At 56.0% G+C, this 16352-nt stretch overlaps 6 protein-coding genes across 6 annotated transcripts; 4 read left to right on the top strand and 2 right to left on the bottom strand.

The window, feature by feature from the left end:
* The first annotated feature begins 1251 nt into the window (after positions 1–1251).
* F5144DRAFT_518093 (Tannase/feruloyl esterase) lies at positions 1252–3431 on the top strand. Its single transcript, XM_066786657.1, has 2 exons — positions 1252–2718; positions 2772–3431. The coding sequence occupies exons 1-2, from the start codon at positions 1456–1458 to the stop codon at positions 3105–3107; spliced, it is 1599 nt and encodes a 532-aa protein (XP_066639936.1). The 5' UTR covers positions 1252–1455; the 3' UTR covers positions 3108–3431.
* Positions 3432–4477: 1046 nt separating this feature from the next.
* On the top strand, positions 4478–5849 carry F5144DRAFT_539174 (Alpha/Beta hydrolase protein; the record flags this gene model as incomplete). Its single annotated transcript, XM_066787114.1, has 2 exons — positions 4478–4820; positions 4893–5849. Exons 1-2 carry the CDS (start codon positions 4635–4637, stop codon positions 5847–5849), a joined length of 1143 nt encoding a protein of 380 aa, XP_066639935.1. The 5' UTR covers positions 4478–4634.
* Positions 5850–6052: 203 nt separating this feature from the next.
* Positions 6053–8291, bottom strand: F5144DRAFT_539170 (acyl-CoA N-acyltransferase). The gene is made up of 3 exons (XM_066787113.1): positions 7229–8291; positions 6593–7169; positions 6053–6533 (listed from the first exon to the last, which is right to left on the bottom strand). Exons 1-3 carry the CDS (start codon positions 7969–7971, stop codon positions 6132–6134), a joined length of 1722 nt encoding a protein of 573 aa, XP_066639934.1. The 5' UTR covers positions 7972–8291; the 3' UTR covers positions 6053–6131.
* A 424-nt stretch (positions 8292–8715) lies between these two features.
* Positions 8716–9912, top strand: F5144DRAFT_497977 (uncharacterized protein; the record flags this gene model as incomplete). The annotated part of the gene is made up of 1 exon (XM_066786240.1): positions 8716–9912. The coding sequence occupies one exon, from the start codon at positions 8716–8718 to the stop codon at positions 9910–9912; it is 1197 nt and encodes a 398-aa protein (XP_066639933.1).
* Positions 9913–10273: 361 nt separating this feature from the next.
* Positions 10274–11732, bottom strand: F5144DRAFT_497796 (Alpha/Beta hydrolase protein; the record flags this gene model as incomplete). The annotated part of the gene is made up of 4 exons (XM_066786227.1): positions 10274–11052; positions 11174–11371; positions 11453–11526; positions 11626–11732. 4 exons carry the CDS (start codon positions 11730–11732, stop codon positions 10274–10276), a joined length of 1158 nt encoding a protein of 385 aa, XP_066639932.1.
* Positions 11733–12160: 428 nt separating this feature from the next.
* On the top strand, positions 12161–15156 carry F5144DRAFT_518079 (uncharacterized protein). The gene is made up of 2 exons (XM_066786656.1): positions 12161–12808; positions 12869–15156. Exons 1-2 carry the CDS (start codon positions 12549–12551, stop codon positions 14853–14855), a joined length of 2247 nt encoding a protein of 748 aa, XP_066639931.1. The 5' UTR covers positions 12161–12548; the 3' UTR covers positions 14856–15156.
* Positions 15157–16352: the final 1196 nt, after the last annotated feature.

The following is a 16352-nucleotide window of genomic DNA, read 5'->3' as shown; positions in this document are numbered from 1 at the left end:
ATCACATTCTGTCCCTCGGGCCAGCGATCTGATTCTGAGTCGATCAACCGCAGATCGCGATGGGCATGGCATGGTGTTGTGATGACCCCCAGCTGAGAGCCCGAAATGTGATTGTGGGGCGGTTTTGGGCTGCTGTATTGTTCGGTGACTGGCGAGTTGTCGAGTCCGAAGGCATGGCACACCGCCACAAGGTAGTTATTGAGTTACTTGCAGAGCGGGCCAATGAACCTTCCTCTGGCGACCGGGGCTCAGAAGTCAGAACACCGAACTCCCGATGGCAACAAGACCATCCTAACGTGGGTACTGTGTGCGCCAGGTCTACTACCCCCCCCAAAAGTTGCGGAATCGACAAGCGGCAATTGGCAACTTAGCAACTAGACCTGGAATATCCTTGAAATCGCTTTTTGTTGGTGCGGTAGGCATGGTTAGGACATGAACGGAAACTCCGAATGATGCCCAAGGCAAACAGCACCGCCGAACAAGGTACATACATGTGATATGATGATATCTGACAAGTTGAATAGATGAAGGTATCGTTCCAACTCCGTGCCGTTGTCTAGGCTCTTCGTTAGGCACAAGGTTTCACGTCGAAAATGAACCATTTTGTGGGTGTTGGGGAACAAGAGAAAGGGCCAGAGAACCGTGCACACTGGAAGAAAATAAGGTAGAAAGGTCTCTTACTTAGGTAGGTAGTCTGTTCCACGGGAGTGGGGCCTCGAAGTCTCGCAGACAGACCCATGTACCTATGGACAATGTTGGAAATGACTTTGGATGGGTTAGGTACCTACCTACCTCTGACGTACATTTCTCTTTCGGTGTTCCAAGTCCGTTCCAGGAGGGAATCGGAGGACCGGGAGGAGTGGGATAGATAGCTGGGGTAGGTCGTAGCCCGCCTCGCTCTTGCCCAAACCTAAGTAAATACGTATATCGTTGAAGGTTAATACGATACAATTATTGACAGACAATTCTGGGACTTCAAATGTTCTTGGTCTTTTCGTCTTACCAATGATACTGTTTTCTGTTGTCACCAGCTTGTTCTCAATCCCTCTTCTCGTCCTGCAATTGGTGGTTCCCCGGCAACCAAATAATGCAGTACTACCATGCGGACTTGAGTCAACCCGATTGCTTCCCGGTGTGCCTGGACAGCCAAGATTGGGAAGGTGCCAATGCAGGAAGGAACAGAACTTGCCGCCCCCAAAAAGTCCGCAGGGTTCACCGAGCAATTTGATGATAGGCTAGAACCAAGGAAGAGTCAAGGGTCGGGGTAATGCCCACTGTGTAAGCGTAGCTTTCTGCCTGGAAAGATTCATTTGGCGATTCATAAAATACGACGCATTCAATACTATAAGACGGTAACCAGATCGTGCCTCTCTCAAACCTCGACTTTCGACTCAACCACATCGTCTCATTTTTGTCATCGCCCACTCAGCTTTTATCATCCCATCCCAGCCAAACATGACCGCGTCCCTCCGTGCGGCATGCGTGCCTGCTACGTTCAGCGACCTGGGCCTCTTTGGCGCAGAAGTGGTGTCTATCGATACTGCGCTTGTAACCAATTACACGGCTTCCTCGGGTGATCTTGTACGAGGCACGCAGCCTTCGACAGAAATTCACAATGCCACCTTCTGCAACGTCACCGTATCCTACACACACCCGGGCCAGGAAGACAAACTCTCGGTCGAAACCTGGTTGCCCATCGAGAACCCAACATGGAACGACCGGCTCCAGGCCTCTGGGGGTGCGGGCTGGTCGGCCGGCCGTGGGGTTGTCACTTATGAGATGATGGTGGGGTCACTTGCCGACGGCTATGCGTCAACCACGACGGACGGCGGGCTCGGGGATAGCCTGGATCCCGCGGTTTGGGCTGTAAAAAGCCCTGGAAACATCAACTGGTACAATGTCAACAACTTCGCCTCTGTGGCCCTCAATGAGCAGGCCATCATTGGCAAAGACGTCGTCAAAAGCTTCTACGGCAAGCCCGCGGTCTACTCGTATTTCAACGGCTGTTCCCAGGGCGGCCGTCAGGGGATGATGCTGGCCCAGCGGTACCCCACGGCATACGATGGCATCACGGCGGGCGCCCCCGCCATGTACTTGTCCCGGACCGGACCGGCGATGTATTGGCCGCAGGAAGTGATGAACATGCTGGACAAGTACCCGTACGGATGCGAGCTAGACGCCATCACTGCTGCCGCCATTTCCGAGTGCGACGGGCTCGACGGTGTGGTTGACGGCATCATCTCGGACCCCGACGCATGCCTCGCCATTTTCAACCCTTCCAAACTCATCGGCACCCCGGTTCCCAACTGCCGCCAGGCAGGCAATGAGACGGTCAAGATCGGTACTGCCGCGACGGTGATCGCCAATGCCACTTGGCACGGCGTCATCACCGCCAACGGGGCCTGGAGCTGGTATGGCGTAGGCCCGGGTACGGATATCAGTAACGAGGGTCTTGCCGGATATAGCATAGCAGGCACCGCGGCAACAAAGTGCGGCTCTGGTGTTTGTATTGGCCGGCCAAACCAATTGGCGGTCGACTGGCTGGAGTCATTCGTCGGAAAGGGAGATCCCAACTTGGACATCTCGAAGTTAACATACCGCCAGTTTGATGACATGGTACATTCCGGCCGTCAGACCTACGGCGATTTCGAGAGCGCTGACCCAGACCTGTCCGGCTTCCGCAATGCTGGTGGCAAGCTTTTGAGTTGGCACGGCCTCGTACGTTGTACCTTACCCGCGCTCATTTCCTGATCAAAGACTAATGCTCGTAGTGGGATCCTCTCGTTCCACCCGGGGCCACCCGGCAATACCATGGCGAGGTAACCGCGCTGCAGAAAGACACTCCCGATTTCTATCGTCATTACGAGCTGCCCGGATTGGGTCATTGCTTTGATCGTGCGAGCGGTCAGCCTACCAGTCTCTTTAGTCAGCTGCGGGCGTGGGTTGAGAACGGGACCGCGCCGGAACACACACCCGTCGATGTCACGGTGCTGGACGGATCTATCCAGCATCGCATCGTTTGTCCGTACCCGCAGGTGGCGAAGTTTCAGAAGAAGGGGTGCGAGGACCCTGCTGAGGCGAGTTGTTGGTCCTGCGTAGCAGTGTAAGCGTTGTCGGTATAGGTCGGCAGCAAGGCGCGTTGGTGGAAGTGAAGTCAAGGGGTTAGTTAGGGTTGATCTGGTTGGAAATCATCTCTCGAATCGTCCTAAGAACTTTAGGGTTTTAGATATAGCGCTGGATCAAGAATACTTTGCGACTACATCGTCCCGTGTAGTTTTCTCCTTGGATACAGCACCGCTATATAGGTAAATCGTGTGTCTTTGCATAGGGTGACAAATATATAAAGGGAAGGGCTCCCAAGCACCCACGAAATACTATCAAGCACCCAGCTATACCTAATCGGGATAATCGTTTTTTCCATACGTCCGAGTGAATCACCAATACCAAAATTACCGGCCTGTGACCGACGGAGAGGAGCAGCAGATAGTCAACGTCGTGCCAAATATTCCCGTTGAGCCCGTCAAGGTCAATGGTAAAGGCCGCCCTGCTGGGGCCATCGCCTCGGTCCCTGCTTCGAAGAAGAAGGGTGAGGGAATCACTGGTACCAAGCGGCTGCCTTCGGCGTTCGAATATGAGCTCGAGAATGAACCAGCTACGGCTGTTCCCCCGTCAACTGCTCCTCCCATAATGAAGGGAGCATCGGCGGGCAAGCCACGCGGCCGCCCTCGCAAACAACAGCCGCAGCTACAAGCTCAGCGGCAAACTCAGGAAGCTGACTGCATTGTGGTAGCAGTTACATCAGAGACGGAGGCAGCCACATCAACTCCTGCAGTCACAACTACAAAGCTGGGGTTACTGCGGCTGCAGGAAGTTGAAGAAGATCTATACGAGCCTGGAACGGCACCGCCGCGAGCGTATCAGCGCATCATTGATGCCCTCGATTCTGTTGATCCCGAGGTCGAGGATACACATGATGCGTTGCTTGCTGACGGAGAGGCTGATGCTCGGCTGGCTCGTGAGGATGCTGCAGCTCTTGAGGAAGACGACGAAGGCGAGGAAGAAGACAGTACTATAGAGGATTGAGGTCCCTCAAGAGTATCCTTCCCATGTAAACAATATTGTTGGAACAACGTCCATTGACATGATGATTTTGCTGTGCCATTGGGGGAATCTCGGAACTTTTGGCGCTGTTAGCCCTGTTTTACGTGAATTACATACGTTACGCGAGCTGACGGCCCGTCACTGGTAAAAGAAAAACGATTATCCCGATTAGGTATAGCTGGGTGCTTGATAGTATTTCGTGGGTGCTTGGGAGCCCTTCCCTATATAAATCACTAGGTTCTCATATCATTCGTTATCATACAGCGAATATCCCTGATGCTGATGAGCTAGATGGAGAAAATAGAAAGCAAAAAATGCTCAGCTTTTCGTCCGAGTTACGTCACCCTTCCATTCCGGCGGCGGCCCCACATCAACAAACGCCTCCGGCCAGCATCTCATTTAGTGGGGCCCGGTGCCGAGCAACCGAAGCCGCGGTCAACATCATCTTCAACAACCACCGTCAACTCATCTGAATGTAGGCGAAACCTCCTTTTTACTCAATCGCAGCCACAGAACTCATCGTCCCGTATAGAATGGCGCCTGGAGCATCACCACCGAGCGTGCCGACGGTTGCCGAGACCATCAACCATCCCGCTTTCCCGACAACACTCTGGGAGCTTGAGCCGGACCGCAAGGGCCTGGCGCCGGTTGCCCAGGGCCGTGGCGGGCTATTCAACATCTCCTGGGAAATACATGGCGTTGGGCCGACCAGGCTCATTGTGAGTTACTGAGCTGAGGTCCACCCTCAAATCTCTCCTCCACTCACTGCCTCACTCACTCACCACTCCCAGTTCATCATGGGCCTGGGCGGCTTCAAATCCGCCTGGCAGCGCCAAACCCTGCACTTCGGCCACGAGCGGCGCGACCAGTACTCGGTCATGCTGATCGACAACCGCGGGATGGGCGACAGCGACACGCCACTAATGCGGTACAGCACGAGCGAGATGGCACTGGACATCGCCGAGGTGCTAGCCGACCCCTCCGTCGGCTGGCTGCCCTCCTACCCCCTACCCCCCTCCCCACCTCCCAAACGCACCCTCCACGTCGTAGGCATCTCCCTCGGCGGCATGATCGCGCAGGAACTCGCCGTGATCCTGCCCACGTCCCTCGCCTCCCTCTCCCTGATCTGCACGGCCGCCGCCATCGAAAACACCACCACCTTCGCCGAGAACATGGCCCAGCGCGCCTCCCTCCTCCTCCCCAAATCCCTCGACCGCTCCGTCGCCGACGCCGCCCGCCAAATCTTCGCCCACGACTGGCTCACCCAGCCCGACGACGCCCACCTCCCCTCCCCCGACACCACCCCGCTCTGCCACCCCCCACCCCCACCCACACCCCCTTCCCCGTCAGTCACCACCACCACCACACCCCACCCCAAGGCCTACCTCCACTTCACCACCAACGCGCAACGCTTCGTCGCACAAGAAGTGCACAAGCGCCTCGACGCGCGCGGGCGCTTCAAGCTCGCCGGCTTCGTGCTGCAACTCATCGCCGCGGGGTGGCACCACAAGAGCCCCGCGCAACTGGCCGCGATGGCGGATGCCGTCGGCCGCGAGCGCATCCTGGTGGTGCACGGCACGGCGGACGGCATGATCAGCGTGCCGCACGGGCGGAAGCTGATTGCGTTTGTGCAGCCGGGGAGGGGGTTGGTGGTGGAGGGGATGGGGCATGCGCCGTTGGTGGAGCGGTGGGTGTGGTTTAATGGGTTGGTGGAGGAGCAGTGTAGGGTGGGGGAGGGGTTGGAGTGAGAAGGGGAGGGTGGATGGTGGGGGGGGGGTGTAGGATGTAGGGTGGAGGGTGGGAAGTGGGTGTTTGTAAGTTAGAAGTAAAGATGGGGTTGAAGTGTAGGGGGGTGGGGTGGTTGTAGAGGAGTCGAGGAGTGCTGCATAGAGTGCCGTGGAAACATGATACACGTAGATGTCGTAGACACGAGAGACATAACATGGAGACATCATTACAGGCGCAGACTACTTCTCCTGTGTCTCCTGGTATATAACAATATCCTGCAGCTTGCCTCCCCGCAACAGTCCTCACAGCATCACGAACCCAACCCCACTCGATACCCCTTCCTCCAGCTGGTTCCTCTTGTTGACGCCGCCGTGGATCGGGTTCGCCTTGTAGTTAAACAGGTAATAATGCAGCTGGCCATCGCCGGGCCCAAACTTTTGCTGCTCCAAGAACAACGAGTTGTCCATCAGCGAGAGGGCGTTGAACACGTCAAAGTTGTGCCTTTTGGCAAGGATGAGGGCGTCAGCCATCAGCGCGTTCAGGCGCGTCTTGAGCGCTGCGCGGTCGTTTTGCTCCGAGAATGCCACGTCGGTGGCGTAGTAGAACAGGTAGGCGGCACGGATGGCCGAGTATTTCTGGGACTGGATGACCGAAGACTCAAGGCAGTAAAAGGAAAAGAAGTCGGTGATCTTGCCCTCGGCGTTCTGCGGCATGTGTCAGCTCAGATAACCCGCCACCCACCACCTTTGGGCAAGGTGCTCACCTCAACAACGTAAGACCAGATAACCTGCTCCCCCGGCGCATCCTTCTTGTGGAGTAGCCAGTGCTCAATCTCGGACTTGTCCCACACAGGAGTAAGGTCAAACCGCTTGAGGTACCGCTCAAGCAGGTCCTTCACGGCATCAAGGTCCTTGGCCTCCATCTCCCGCAGCCCGCGGGTTGAGGTGTTCTCAGGCACATTGTACTTCCTTGCTTGGTACAATGGCTTGCTATTTGGCGGGCATGGGCTGAATCCCACCTCGTAAAGCTTCGTCCAGTTCAGTGCGCGGTGGTAGTAGCGGCAGGTGCTCACGGGCCGCGGGAGGACAATACCACCGGTGTAGATGGCTTGCCAAGTACCCTCCAGGTTGATCCGTCGGGTGATCTCCTTGATGAGGACAGGCGCGAGCCGCTTGCCTCTCAATTTCTTGTGAATGCAAAGGAAGTTGACCTCAGAGCTCCGGACCACGTTGTCTCGCACACGCATTTCAGTTGGGATCGCCGAGATGAATGCGCAGAGCGTGTTGCCGCTGCGGATCCCGACATGCCATTCTTTCTTCCAACCTGGCGATAAGAGAGACCTAGGTCAATGTTAGCGTGCCCTCATCTCAACCACCCTAGGTATTCTGTATGCACTCACCATTTCAACAGTGAGTTGGAATATTTGAACCGAAACATGGCCTCGTCATCCTCTACGTAGTGCCCATAGAGCAGCTTCTCAACTTCCTCCATCTCCGCGTCGTTGGTGAGGTCCATGGTGACCCAGCGAAACTGCTCGAGAGCAAGGGACAACGGTTCCGTTGGAATATCCTTGACCTCCTGGATTTTGAGAGGTCCCTCCTCGATGAGCTTAGGTTCCTCCTCTTCTCCAAACTGGGGGACAGGCTGGGTGCTCCAAAACTTGTACGACGCCATATCCTTCCGATTTTTCCCACTGCTTGCCAGGCCAGTCATTATATCCTGGAGTTTGAGCTTCTTGAAGGCTTCGATGGCGTTGGAGGTCGCGTCGGTCGATCCCTCGCCGCCGAGGATCTCGTTAGCCAGGGCCGGGTTTAGGGCGATGAATTCGCTGATCTGCTGGGGTGTCAAGCCCTCGAGCGCCTTCTTGGGGTCTGCCTCGGCCTGCGCTGCCGTCATGCCACCGCCCCCGAGCGCGTCGGCCAATGCCTGCTTCACCTTCTTCTTCTTGCTCTTCCTTTTCTTTTTCTTTGGAGCTCCCTCACCATCGCCGCCGGTTGTTGCCTGAGCTGCGTCATCTTCAGCTTCCGAGCCCGATTCGTCGTCCGATTCGGCGCCTTTGTCGGTCACTTTGGCGATCGTGTCGGCAGCTTCCTGGGCTGCTTGTTCCTGGGTCGGATCGACCTGCTTCGACTCTTCCGCCATGCTGGATGGGTAATCGTGGGAGGAAAATGCTCGATATTTTCTACAGTTGCATGAGATGCTTGGTGTGCGGCCAATTCAACCGTAGCTTCGCTCCTCCGCAACAGACAATGTTTGAGATCTGGTGTTGGCGGGCACCACAGGGAAGCGGGGCATGCGATTTGAGCTTGTTCACCGCGGGGTCGAGATTCAAAACCCAAGGTCAATGCAACAGCGACCCTCGGCCCAGCTCCCCATGCCTTTCTTATCGATAAGCTCTGGGCGCTCTTGAACTTGCATGACACAGGCACGGCCACGACAAACCCGACAGGTTTCATCTTGCCGCACGAAAGGGACAGTATTTGGACGAGCAGGCTTCAGTCTCGCCCTATTTCACACAAACCATGTCCAAATATTATGATTTCTACCGTAATCTTCTTCGGGGAAGATTGACGACGACGAGGACAAGTTGGATATTGACGCGTGGGCCATGTGTCAAGCACTTTTTGGGGGCGGTCTAGGCCATGATTGGTGAACTAACGGGTGCTCCGCCACTGTTGCCTGAGCCTTCGGCCCCTTGTTCCCTTGTTCTTGCCCGACAGGAAGGAAGCGAAGCGGCGGATGAGCTGAATGAAGTCGGGGCCATTTCTCCCTTTATTTCACCTGCTCCCGACATATCTTGATCTCTCCTTCATTTACCTCGTTTTCGCAGTCATTCATTGTGTTTTCTTGCTATTCAGCGCACGTAGACAATCGCCAGCCCACATCATGGGAAAACCCACCACCTCTCCTCTCCCCGGCCTCGCCGGAAGCAGCTCCGACGCTGTGTCGCTCCACAGCCATCCCAGCGACCGTGTGTATGATCATGATGCCCCAGAACTGCAATCCGACATGCCGCCTCTCTACTCGGACATAGAGCCAGACACAACTGCCAACGCACCCCTCCTCCCAATCATCCACAATTCTTCGTACGTTGTGGTGGACCTCGAGGACAACCGCACCAGCTTCCACAAAGTAGACGCAAACACGGGCGCTGAATTCCTTATCCACCCGAGCCTAGACCAGGACCCATCCATCTTGGAACGCCAAATCCGGAAGTCAGCCACCAAACCGCCACGTCCCTCCGTCCGCGTTCTCGGCACCCACAAGCAGACGGTCGAGGAGAAGGGCAAGTCGGAGACGAAGACCATCACCGACTTTGACGTCTCGGTGGAGCTCACGCCCTACCTCTTCTCGGATGCCGCGAGGGGCACGTCTTGGGCAGAACTGCGTACCGTTGAGAACACGGAGCGCACCCGGCGCGGTACCACTCTGCGGAAGCGGGCGCCCGGTGTCAAGCGGGACCTTGAGGTCTCTGACTCAAAACCGACTCTCGCTGAATGGTGCCACCGGTACTGCGCCAGCCATGCCGGCATTAAATCGTTCGTCCTCAAGAGGCAAGTGGTGGGTTTCGACGAGGAGAAGATGAAGCAGAAGCTGAACACGCTCGTCCGCGGGACCAACTACCGTGGGGACGTCACCGTCTCATTCCCGGTCAGGGACGACTACGTGACGGTGTACAATGATTGCAAGCCCAACAGGTGGCGCCTGACCCCTTGGATTGTCTGGGTGTGTTATCTCAGCTTCATGTGGCTTCTCACCTGGCCGTACCTCTTCTTCCGAACCAAACGGTTCGAGGTAGCCGTTGCCGATTGGCCGTTCTCGATCACCGAGGAAAATGGAAACAAGCGGTATGTCAGTATGTCCGAGGACCATCTCTACAACCTTTGGGGGCGGGCCATCAGTCGGGCGGTTTTGGACAAGCGGCAAGGCACCTTGGACCAGGAGGACCTCATCGCCTCCCAGACTGCCCCTGAGGAACCGTTTGGCGCCGCCCTGGAGGGCGCTCCAAGTTTCCTTCGACATGGGGTCAATGCCATCACTGCGGTGAATCGCCAACTAGGCTGGGGCAGGGATTCGTGGTAGGGGAGAGTCACGGGATTGAAGGGTTTCAGCGGTATCTCAGCAACGGAGTTGGGTGTTTTGGATGTTTCAATGTTTTCGCATCTTTTATCGTTCAAATCTTGGAGCAACACACCTGTCAGTTCCCTATTCTCATTGTGTGTTCGTTCCTCTGGTATCTTCACAGAACCCTAGGGTGGGCGAAGAAGAACGACTCCCGATGCTCTGATCCTCGTCTCGTTACAAGAAGGTATCATGTTAGTAATGCCATAGTCCCGTCTCTTGATCAGTGTCTAAATGGCGGACTCATCCTCGAGACCAAACGATTTCATGATAGCAACAAGCACCGGAGCCGACGTCAGAACCGCGTTGTGTCCTAACAATGTTAGCCGCCGCTCACTTCACTCCCAATGACCAACCAGGATAGAGACATACCTCCATGCGGAAACAACTCCTGCCTCACCACCACATCCCCCTCCTCCCAGGTCGAAACGTACGAGTTCTTCCCCCTGACCACCGTCCGCCGCTTCTTTTCCAACTCAAACCCCTCCCCATCCACCCTCCCACCCATCAGCCCCTCCACCGCCGCCCTAAACACCTTATCGTCCTCATGCGCCGGAATATCCCAATCATCCTTCGCATGCACCAAACTCAACCTCAACCTCCCGCCCCTCTCCCCCACCCCCTTCACCACCTCCCTCCACCTCCCCGCACTATCCCACCGATCCACCACCCGCCCCATCACCACCCCCAACAACCACGGCCACCACGTCAGCGGCCTCAGCACCGGCACCCACCCCGCAATGGCATACCCGCTCAACATCTCCGGCAGCGAGCTAAACCCCGCCACCAGCACCACCCCCGCAAAATCCCACCCCTCCTCCCCCAACAGCGTGAACCGCTCGCTCGCCGCCGCCGCCACCGCCGTGCCCAGGCTGTGGCCGACGAGCACGATGCGCGAGGGGGCCACCCCGGCGGTGTGCACCGCCCATTCGATGGCGGCCTCGGCGTCGCGGAGGAGGCCGGCTTCGGTGGGCGTGCCGCTGCTGAGCCCGAAGCCCCGGTAGTCGAGGGTCAGGAGGTGGAAGGGGCTGTGGAGGCTGGTGAGGGAGTGGTAGTGGGCGGGGCGCTGGCCTTGGGTGAGTTGCGCGGCGTTGCCGTGGACTGGGGTGGGGTGGTTAGTACTGTGTAAGGGGTGGGTGGGTGGATGGTTGTGGGGGACGGGGTGGTGGGGGTTGGTGGGAAAGGGGGCATGGCATGGGGGATGCGGCTCGGAATGACTTACAAGAGATGACCAGTTTGGCGGTGGGGTCGTCACGGAGGAGGCGGAAGTTCTCTGTGGTGGTTATGTCGGGGGAGATGCCGCTTGGTTGGGAGCAGAGTTTGGTTTCATGCTGGGCGTAGACAGGGAGGGGGAGAATGTGCCATGCATACAGGGTCTGGTTGTCGGAGGTGGTGAGATGGAAAGGAGTTACTTGGTTCTCTTACGAGGGGGGTTAACAGTTAGTCATCGACTTGCATGCCCGCCAATCGGTTGGCTGATGAACGATATACGAATACTCACTCGCAAATCCCCATTGTTCCGGCTTGTTGATGTCCCTCCACCACAGGGTGTGGACTTTGTGCGCATAAAGAAAACTGGCAAGGAAGAGTCTGGATTAGTTGCTATCATCGTGACGTTCCTGCCATCAATCAGAGGGAAACGGAGAAAGAAGAAAATGCATGTGTGAATCTTACTTTCGCTGGAAATATGGGACGGCGCTCAAGCCTAGAAAGACAAGATATAGACCCACAGGAATGCCAACAACGAGACTGGGAACGAGGATGGCAGCTGTATTGGCCATTTTGAGTGGCTGCCAATCGCAGATTTTTGCTGTTAATGTGGCGTGATCACATCAAACTGAGTGTAATGCATGTGTTATGTGTGTAAAATTAACAGCTTCCTTCCACAACCCTGCTGTCCAACATTTTGTTTCCACTTGCGACTTGGAGGATGAAGGAACCTCCTATCCATGGAAGTTGGTCTGCATGGCTGGCTGACGTTGGCGGTGTGGGCCGGAATAGATTTTGAACTTTCAACATTCTGCCTGTTTGTTATCAGCCGCAGTTCATGGTTTCTCAAATACATGTGAGTCGGTCGACATAAATATTTAGGAAATGAAAGCACGTGGACGAACCACCGATCAACAGGATATTTTCAACCATCACATTTCCAACCATTATTCACACCGGTGTTTCCGAGATACCTGGGCCTCCTTCCCATTGCAGTCATTTCTTTAGCAGCAGAAAATAATCCAGGAACCACTGCTGGAACCTCTGCTCTCCCGCATTCAAACGGATCCGCCCGTGCAGAAGGTTGCGAGCTTGGCGACAAACCGCCAATCAGCGGCATTCCCCGGTGTTGCAGGGGCCTGTTAGCGCGTCGAACAACGACAGGGCCCATTTTCTTTTGGGGACCAGCCATTCTTCCCCGGCTTCCATTTGCAACCTTGCAACAACCTCGTGAACCAAGTTATCCGACAACATCAACCAGCCCTTGGACGAGCAGTATCCTCTTTTCTAAGGGCTTGAATTAGCTTCTTTCAACGGAGCTGTCAACGCCGATGAATATATGACGAACCCTCGTTTGTTTCGCACATCCGCTCCGGCTGGTCGCTATAATGGAGAGGAAGAGAAAGCTGCCGGCGCGCGCCGCGGCGCGGGCTGAAGAAGCTGCGAAAAGGAGGACTATGACTCCCCCCAAGAGATCAGCAACCCCGGCGCCCGCACCAGCACCCGAGCCTGAACCCGAACCAGTTCCGATCGTAGATATCGCCCCGCCACTCCCCAAATCCATCACCGCTGGCAAGCCTCTACCAACAGTCGATTCTCCCCAGCCTGATGACCTCTCACGTTCCGACTTCCAGACCGTAACAGAGAGGTACGTGCTTTTTGATCTGATCTTGGGTGAGCAACGCCGAGAAGCTAACAGGTAGTCTAGTGGTGTGCTCTCCGAATCTCTCACACGGTCGCGACAAAAGTGGACAATGGAGGGCATCTTTGAGAAGTACTGGTCTAAGCCAACCAAGAAGAAGGGCGTTGTAATCGAAGAGCCGAATAATCCGTCCAAGGAAAGCATGACCAAGATCGGTCAAGTTACGATTACCGTCGAGCCACACGTCTTCGAAGCAACCATGTTTGCCGTTAAAGACCCGAAGCCCCCTGCACCTCCACCCCCGACGGCTGAACGACCCATTATACAGTACGGCCCACCAAATGGGACGATGCCACCACCACCCACGCCGACACCAAAGGCGACGACACCCACAAACGCGTCAGGCCCCGTCCCAAGCACGACAAAACCCAGGCCCGCGCCAGTAGAGACAAAACCGCCAGCTCCATTACAAACCCCAACACAAACACCGACTCTACCTTTGGCACGACCAAACCTGAATCAAGCAACACCAGATGAATCGAGGTCTGCACCACCTGTTCCTTCCATGCCTGCGAGGCCAATTGCTTCGCCTCGAGGAATGGAGGCGGTACTCTCACCTAGCACGGCAGCACCTTTGAACTCACAAACTTCCCCGGCTACACAACCCCAGCCGCCACGACCCACTCCTCCAAGTCAATCCCTCCCGCCAGGCCCAACAACAGCTGCACCGGCGGGTCCACGACCGACAAGCACGGTAGCCCACAACCCAGTGCCAAATGGCACCTCTGCCACCCCTGCCGGCGCAGCGGCGAAACCCGCACCCGGCACTGATCCGATCATCCTCATGCTCGCAGAGAAGGCTGGGTCGGATCCCCAACTCCGCGACTTGATGAAGCGTGTCGCGCAAGGAGAAGCAGCGAAACATGAACTCGAGCGGTTTCAGGCCATTATTGACGCCATCACCGCCGAGAGCAAACGAAATGGAGGTACATCAGGGCCGTCAGCAGACAGGCTCTTGGTCGACGGGAGGACCGTGCGGTACTTCGCAGACGAAGTTCGCGCAATTCTAGACATTGTTTTCACGTCAAATCCGAAACAAACCTCGGCCGACCTGCGGCCGCCGGTGGGGAGTGATGCGCTCGTTGTCATGCTGGTCAAGACCGCGCTCGACGATCCCAAGACCCGCGACATAGTGCGGCGCATCGCTGAAAACAAGACACAATTTGCGGACGCCACGGATCTCAAGGTCATCCTCGACGGCCTACGTACCAAGCTTATCAAAGAGAAGGAACGTCAACAGACGCAATCACCGGTCCCGCCTTCGCCAGCATCAACTAAACCCAACGGTGCACCCAACGGTTACACAACCGTGTCTACCCTCGTCGCGCATTCGCCCGCCCCGCAGACGGCACTTCGGTCCAAGGGGCCGCCGCCCCCGCCGCCAAAGCCTGACATCTCCGCTCTCGTATTCGAGTTCACCGGCGGAACGGGCGACCGTTACCTCTTTCCGAAGTTCAGCCTCCTCGAGTACGTCCCGGTTCCCTCCGGGCAACAAGTAATAGCCTCGTTTCTTCTTGTGCGGAAGGGTAGCAAGGCCGAGTATCCCATGGCGGATCCTTCACTCGATTACTACCAACCCCTAACGGTACGGCTTTTCACCCACGCCGGTCGTCACCTGGAACATCTCGCCCGGGTGGTTGCGCCACCAGATGAGGTACGGCGATACATGGACGATGTGATGATCAAGATGACGCGGGCGGAGTACATCCTGCTGGCCATGAGGTTGCCACGCCGGGATGGGTCAGAGGAAGACAAGGAGAACGAGCGGGAGGTCAAACAACTAAATGGCGGGCCATTCAGAGACAAGGAGAACGGTCTTGAGGTAGTGCAAAAATCGGCACCGCAACCGCCCAGTGTGTTGTGGACCGCGAAGCCCTCAAAATCGGACATGAAGGGCGTCGCGGGGAAAGGCAAGGCATTCGGGAGGGTCATGGATGCTGACGACCACCAATACCAAGGTTTTATAGCGTCGGTCAGCCGCAAGGAGGTCTGAGCGGCCTTGGGCACTTTGTTGCAAGTTGCTTCAGGCGGGCGATATACAGGACCGTATGAAACAGCGAACCCCCTCGGTCTTATTAGAGATAACCTTTTCTTTTGTTTTTTTTTGTTCTTCACGTGGTTTCGGTCTCATATCGGGTGGGATGGATTGAGGACTGAATGGGACGGATTGAGGGCTGAATCGGACGGACAGGTGGGGATATCATGGATGGGGTTGCATGCGATTCTCGGCTGGAGTTTTTCGTTCATACTACTACTACCCTTCTTATTAACACGAGTTACTTTGCCATCATCACAACCTTGGGTGACCACAGCAGTGAGGGCTTTACCTACACGTGGGCTTCAAACAACCCATCTTGCAATTCATGGGTATCGTGGCAGCGTTAAAACGACGGCGCCTTGCTTTTTCAAGCTCCCTGGCTGCTCGATCCCGGGAACCTCGAGGATTATTATCCATAAGCGCACCTCACTCAAAGGTTTTCCCTCTCCAACATTCCATCCTCTTGACATGCTGCCCGGGTGTCTATGGCCTCTTCTCCGATTCCCATGTCTATCCGACGCCTCCATGAACTCACAAGCGAGGCCAAGGGACAATCGGTGCGGATCTCATCGTCACTCATCACATGTATCTTGCTGCCGGCCCGGTTATTTTAGATAGCTTCCATATCAAGGAGGGGCTTTGTCAGAGCCGTTAGTCAACATCTCGATGTTCATCAAACTTGGTTCTTAGTTGCAGCCGGAGAGCCACCGCCTTCCCGGCGATTAGTGGTCACCGTTGTGTGGTCTCAGCAGCCGGTTGACGACGGAACGATGTGTCTGCCGCTTGTATGACCGCTCTCAGCTTGATCGGTAAAACCTGTCTCAATTCTTCTGCCTTTGTTTAGGTAGTCGAGACGAGGTGCTAGCAACAGTGTTGGGTAATACACCTGGATTCAGTACATCACGGGCATCGCAATACATAAGGGTGCTGACGGGATGCAAGAGGTTTTTAAAGGCAATATCAACGCTAACAATGCGCTATTGGAACTCATCATCTGAGTTTCCCTGCTCCAGTGCTCCTTGCTGGGTCCTGCCCAGCCCCCCTTTACTCCACCACTCATCATCCCCAATCCCAAAACGTACCTTCTGGCCTCAATGTGGCCGAACAGGCTTTTCGGGACTATCTGGTGGCTCCTGCAGCACGAGCAGTCTGGCGCGGACGTATAAGAATTGAGGCGTCACGCTCTTCATTACCGTACACGACAGTGACGGTCCGAAATAGATACTTCGCTTCGAGCTTTTCCATGGCGTGGCCGCCCACGGGCATCACCTGGACTGGCGGAAGAGGATTGTCGTCAAGATCCACCCCGAGCTGAGGGAGTCGTTGAACAGCGACCAGGCCTGTATTCGAGCCTACGATGCGGGCTACTTCTGCCTTGGTCACAGCCCGGTCGAAGGCGATGAGTTCGTAGTAGTTTTTGTTGGCGCACGCCATTGTCGCCTCCCAGTGCTT

Source organism: Chaetomium tenue (assembly GCF_020726465.1).
Source record: "Chaetomium tenue strain MPI-SDFR-AT-0079 chromosome Unknown F5144scaffold_6, whole genome shotgun sequence".
Taxonomy (NCBI): domain Eukaryota; kingdom Fungi; phylum Ascomycota; class Sordariomycetes; order Sordariales; family Chaetomiaceae; genus Chaetomium; species Chaetomium tenue.
The sequence above is the reverse complement of the archived record's forward strand: the minus strand, read 5'-3'. Positions and strand labels throughout refer to the sequence as shown.